Source organism: Puma concolor, chromosome B3 (genome assembly GCF_028749965.1).
Source record: "Puma concolor isolate L17-30 chromosome B3, mPumCon1.1.hap2, whole genome shotgun sequence".
NCBI classification, from domain to species: Eukaryota; Metazoa; Chordata; class Mammalia; order Carnivora; family Felidae; genus Puma; species Puma concolor.
The window spans coordinates 148,205,005-148,211,291 of NC_141672.1; the positions used below are offsets into that span (position 1 = coordinate 148,205,005).

General features: G+C 55.6%; 1 protein-coding gene across 1 annotated transcript in view; it reads left to right on the top strand.

The window, feature by feature from the left end:
- Positions 1-5,216, top strand: part of MTHFS (methenyltetrahydrofolate synthetase) — a 33,135-nt gene extending 27,919 nt beyond the window's left edge. Inside the window, exon 3 of the mRNA XM_086711757.1 lies at positions 4,841-5,216. Coding sequence (XP_086567883.1) covers positions 4,841-5,067 — 227 coding nt within the window. The 3' untranslated portion in view covers positions 5,068-5,216. The remainder of the gene's footprint in view (positions 1-4,840) is intronic.
- The last annotated feature ends 1,071 nt before the right edge of the window (positions 5,217-6,287 follow it).

A 6,287-nucleotide genomic window follows, 5' to 3' on the forward strand; every position in this document is an offset into this window, starting at 1 on the left:
TCTGGCCCTTCACGGGGAGTCTGCCGACCCCGTGCTCCGACATCCCCCGGCCCCGGTTTCCTTCCGCACCCGGAGCCGAGCGAGCGTGTGAGAGCCGGCTCTGAGGGAAGCGCTGGCTCAAAGTCATTCCAAGTGAAGAAGCTCCCCCGACCTGGCGAGAGCGAGTGAGACCAGCTGAGCCTCGGCCGACTCCAGGAAGTTGTTTTCCTGCTTTTCTGTCCCCCTCTGCCTTCTCCTCCTGCAGCCGCCTGGGGGCGACGCGCTGGAATTCTGCCTTCTCTCCCTCTGTCTCTCTTCTGTGTTCACTTGGTGGAAGCACCCATCTTCTGTTGGTTTTCCCTTTGTAGCTTTGCCTTTTCTTAATAACATTTTTAAGATTTTATTTTAGAAAGAGGGAGAGAAAGAGGCAGAGAGACGGGGAGGGAACGCCAGGCGGGCTCCACACTGTCAGCGCAGAGCCCGACGCGGGACTCGAACTCACGAAACCGTGAGATCATGACCTGAGCCGAAATCAAGAGTCGGGTGCTTAACCGACTGAGCCACACAGGCGCCCTGTTTGCTTTTTTTTCTTTTTTTTTAATGTGGTAAATAACACATAACACGAGATCCTCCCCCTTAACAGAAGTGTAAGCGTGCGGTCCGCGTTAACCGTGGCCTCGGCTGCGTCTCTCACCCTGCGCGGCCGGAACTTCCGCGCACCGCACGGCGGCCCCGTTTCTCCTCCCAGCCTCCGGCAGCACCCTTGTGCGCCCCGCTGCCGTGAGCCTGGCTCCTTCAGACGCCTCCTGTGAGCAGAATCTTGTAGCATTTGTCCCTCTGCGCCTGGTGTATCTCTCTGGATCTTCCTTTTTCCTGGCTGAGTAGTATTCCAGCGCCGGGCCGCAGTTTGTTTATCCTTTCGTCCGTCAGCCGGCATTAGGGGTTTCTAGCTCTTAATTGTTGTCAGTGGTGTTGCTCTGGACACGGGGGTGCAAACACCTCTTCAAGACCCCGATTTCAGGGTTTTTTCCTTTGGCTAAATACCCCAGAAGTGGGCGGCTAGATGTTCTTCTAATGTTTTAAGGAAACCCTGTACTGTTTTCCATTGCAGCTGTACCTTTTTATATTCCCAGCAGCAGTATACGAGGGTTCCAGTGTCTCCCACGTCCTCACCAACACTTACATGTTCTGCTGTTTCTCTTTTTTTAACGGACATCCTAGCAGGTGTGAGGTGGTGTCTCGTGGCGGTGTGGATTTGCGTTTTCCTGACGATGAGTGAGGTCGAGCATCTTACTCTGTGCCCGTTGGCTCCAAAACGGAATCAGGACACATAGGAAATGTGCACAGTTAGTTACTGGTAACAAAATTACATCACTGATCAAAAAACTCCCACCAAACACAAAGGCCAAGGCCAGGTGGATCACAGGCCAATTCTACCAAGCATTTAAAGAGTTCTTCTGAAACCATTCCACAAAGAAAAAGAGGGAGGAAACCTTCCGAATTCATTCTACCGAGAGGTCAGCATCACCCAGATAATAAAACCAGGCAAAGATACTACAAAAATAGAAAATTACAGACCAATGTCCTCGATGAACATAGAAGCAAAATCCCTCAACAGAATATTAGTAAGCCATATTCAACAACACATTAAGTGGATTATTCACCAAGATCAAGTGAGACTTGTTCCAGGGAGCCAAGAATGGCTCAGTAGTTGCAAAGCAGGCCACAGGATGCACCCCATTAACAGAACGAGGGATAAAAACCATATGATCATCTCAGCTGCAGAAAAAGCATGTGACAAAGTACAACATCCAGTCGTGGCAAAAACGCTCAACAAAGTAGGGTTAGAGGGAACATTCCTCAACGCGATACAGGCCGTGTATGAAAGACCCATAGCCAACATCATCCTCAGTGGGGAAGCCTGGGAGCTGTTCCCCTAAGGTCAGGAACAAGGCAGCGATGTCCAGTCTCACTGTTCAAGACAGGACTGGGAGTCCTGGCTGCAGGACACAGACAAGAAAAAAGAGTAAAAGGCATCCGAATTCATCCGAATTGGTAAAGAAGAGGCAGAACTGTCTCTGTCTGGAGATGATACGATGCTACACGCGGAAAATCCCGAAGACCCCACTGAGCATCTACTGGGACCTGTGAAGGAATTTGGTAAAGTCCCGGGGTACAAGGTTGATACACAGAAGTCCTGCACCTGTGGGCCAGCGCTGGCCTTCCCTGGAGAAGCGTCTGCTCAAGGCCTCTGTCCTTCCCGGAATCGGGTTGTTTGCCGTCTGAAGCTGGAGGGATCACTTCGTCTTTACCTCTGGAACCTCCGTGCCGCTACCGGGCCGACTCCACACCACGCCCTCTGCTGCCCCTCTGTGTGAGCCTCCTGCCCTACTTACTGCCTCCGCATCACTCCGCCCCTGCCAGCCTTCCCTTTCGGAAATCTCCACAGACCCAACTCGGACACGTCCTCGAAAACCCGGGTCAAGGCAGAGTTCGCGTGGATCCTCCCCTGACCGCCCGGCCAGCCGGGCGCCTCTCTGCTGAGGTCTCCAGCACTTCCCGTCTCCGTTGCCTTCGGGCAGTTGGCAGAGGTGGCTGTGTTGTGTCTGATTGGGTGCTGCACACGTGCTAACCCCCAGCTCCTGAAGGGGAGGAAGCGCATCCCCTGGGGGTGCTTCACACAAGGCACCTTGACACGCTGTGAAGAGGCAGGAAGCCCGGAAAAGACGAGTGCACGTGCGTCCTAAGTATAGACGACAGAGCTCAGCTTGCAGCCCGAGGGTGGTCTGGCAACAAGAAGGGACATGGAGGGAGCCAAGTGTAAGTGCACAACAGGAGAAAGGTAACGGTCAGTGACCAGGGCCTCGCCGCGAATTTGGATGGGAATAGACCAGCGGGTTTGTGCGGAGGGACAGAAGGACACGGCCGTCCTCGGAGCCGGGCTCTGCTGGAGTTCGGCAGGTGTGGGCCGGCGGGTGTGGGCTGGGAGCCAGAGAGAAGCCAAGTGCACCTCGTGGCTCCGCAGGGCGCAGAGCGGCTGTTGGCCGTGGGGGCCGGGCCGGCTGCCGTCTGGACGTCCCTGCTCCCGACACCCTGTTCAGACGGTTCGTGGCTTCCAACCCTGGTGTGTTCCCGGCAGCAGTGCTGCAGAAGGGGTCAAGGCAAGCCCTGGACGGCCTTCCGGAGGCCGAGGACCAGTACGGGAGGGCCCCCGGGCACGCCCCTGAGTTGGACCCGTGGGGCGGCTCTGGAGCAGCGCGGGTCCGTCAGTCTCCCTGGACGAGACCGCGGGGACCCTTCCGTGGGCCTCGCGAGCCCTTGGAGATTCTCCACCTCACGGTCCTCACCGCCTTCTTCATGAGACCCCCTCACACCTTCCCCCGTGGCCGGGTCTTTACACCCTCGAGGACCCCGCCTTCCTGCCTGAGCCCCAGCCTGCTCGGTCTTGATGACGCCGTGGCCGGCTCTGATCCCTGTGGTCCCTGGGAAGGTTCCAGCCAGAGGGCCGTTACGGGGACCCATTTCATACCTTTGGAGCACCCCTGGTAGGCCAAAGCCTGCGGTCACGTGAATCCGGGGAAACCGGACGACCAGGCAGGCCTTGCCTCTCCGGTGGGAGGGCAATGAAATTTGCAGGTGGTGTGGCCCTCTTCCTGCCCACTGCCCTGGGGAGCAGCTCTGTCCTTTCTGGCTTTTTTCTGACCCTCTCTTGCCCCTCCTGGACATGGGCCCCCTAGCCTGGGAGGCACGCAGGATCGTACGGACACTTAAAAGAAAGGAAAAAAGTTCTTAGGCCCCATCCATGGAATTCTCTTTAGGTGTGGATGGGGTCTGGGAATCTGCATTTTTGTACTTACAGTTGACCCTTGAACTACTCGAGGGTTAGGGGCGCTGACCTCTACACACAGTTGAAAACACATACAACTTTTGACTCTTCCAAAACCTACCTTCTCCCAGCATGCTGTTGACCAGAAGCCTTGTGATGACACAGTTATCGCATGTTCTGTGTGCATCATGTACTGTTCTGTACGGTAAAATAAGCCAGAGAAGAGAAAGTCATAAGGAAGTCATTAAGTCATAATTAAGAAACCGTAAGGAAGTGGGGCTCCTGGGCAGCTCAGTCGGCTAAGTGTCCGACTTCGGCTCAGGTCATGATCTCATCGTTCGTGGGTTTGAGCCCCGCGTCGTGCTCTGTGCTAACAGAGCCTGGAGCCTGCTTCGGATTCTGTGTCTCCCTCTCTGCCCCCACCCTGCTTGTGCTCTCTTTCTCTCTCAAAAATAAACATTAAAAAAAAAGAAACTGTAAGGACGAGAAAATACATCTGCAGTATGGGACCGTATCGGGAAAAGCCACATAACTGGACTTTCCGCAGTTCAAACCCATATTGTTGAAGGTACACACAGAAGGGCGTCTGGAAGGATGATTGACGGACTTAACTGAATTGCCGAGTAATTTTTATTTCCTTCTTTGACCCTGTGCTTGTTGGGTTTCCTAGAGTGGTCATATATTTCTTTAGAAATCGGAGAGAGGGGGGTACCTTGGTGGCTCAGTCGGTTGAGCGACTGACTTCAGCTCAGGTCGTGATCTCTTGGTCCGTGAGTTCGAGCCCCACGTCGGGCTCTGTGCTGACAGCTCGGAGCCTGGAGCCTGCTTCGGATTCTGTGTCTCCCCCTCTCTCTGCCCCTCCCCCGCTCACGCTCTGTCTCTCTGTCTCAGAAATAAATAAACATAAAAAAAATAAATGACATTTAGAAATCGGAGAGAGGCTGGACGCCATCTGAAAGCAGGAACCAGATCCGCGAGTGGTCCGTCGCTTTCGGAAACCGTTAACGCTCTTCTGTGTGTTCGTCTCTTCCACAGGGGGACTTGATCTCATCTTTGTGCCGGGTCTTGGGTTTGACAAGCATGGCAACCGGCTGGGGAGGGGCAAGGGCTACTACGACTCCTACCTGACGCGCTGTCTGCAGCAGCGGGACTCGAAGCCCTACACCGTGGCCTTGGCGTTCCGAGAACAGATGTGCCTCCGGGTCCCCGTGGACGAACACGACGTGAGGGTGGATGAAGTCCTTTATGAAGACTCCACGTAGATCCCGATGCCTGCGGCCCGGAGAAAAGCAGAATACGTGTTTCCCCTCGTCACGAGGTAGCGTGCGTTTTGCCCACTCATGGTGAATGTGGACTGCATTGTTTCTAGTGGAATTGCAAACGCCTCACATTAAAGCATCTTCCAAAACCAGTAGTGGAACGTTACTTAAAGTGGAGGCTGTCACACGTGATGTTCCGCGTAACTTCCTGCCGTCAGCGTGGCGGGCTGATCGTTCTGCTCTGCAGCTTAAGCTAGATGTGAGTGAGGACCTGTGTCCGGCTCGGGGCGCCCGGAAGGTAGACCCCCCCCCCCACCCCCAGCCCACACCCGGTTTCAGCGAGCCCTGTCTGGACTGGTCAGTCTTTGGTGGGAGGGCGCAGGAGACTAGGCAGCTGCTAATTGCTTTGTTGGGGTTTGCTCTGCGTACAGAGTTCCCCAAGAATATTCTAGCACTTCATCATGAGTGCATTTGCTCACCCTGAGATTTTACGTCTGACACTTTGTAGCTTTTGATGGTTCGTGGACCGAAACCTTTTATGATTTAAATACTTTAGTTCCGTCTCTGCTGTGCCGTGCGTCGGTCCCTTCCGAGTCTAAGATCCGATACCCTGTCAGTCAGAAATTGTGTGCTTGCTTGCGGTGTCTGCTTTCGAAATGAAGTTTGCTGCGGGCTGGGAGCTGGCAGATGGCATCACAGCGAGGGAAGATTTGGGCGGCTTCCTAGACGCCGCTCTCACACCCGGCGCCCAGCACGTGTGGGGTCCTGTGGAGCGTGTGTCCGTCCCCTCCCCTCCGTTGTCCCGTCGTCCCTTCTGTCCGGGCTCTTAGCACTCCACTTTATGTCTCTAACCACGGTCCACGTGACCTCACAGAACACGGATGTGATCGGGAGGTGGCCCCGCTTGGAGCCTTTCGGTGGCTGTTTGGGGCCCACGGGGTAACGGCCAGGTGGCTTCTCCGTGCGAAGCCCCCGGCCGGCCGGCACAAACGTCTGCGCACGTCCCCGAGCAACACGGGCTTCTCCTGCCCCTTACACCTGGTGAGTGTGCTCTCTCCTCTGGCCTTTCTTTTGTCCAACCCGGAACTCCTGCCTATCCTTCAGGCTCCCCCAGGCCCCGTCTCCTTGAGGCCTCCCCCACCCCCAGGCCCCCTCTCCCGTGAGGCCTTCCCTCCCCCCAGGCCCCCTCTCCCGTGAGGCCTTCCCCTCCCGCCAGGCCCTTT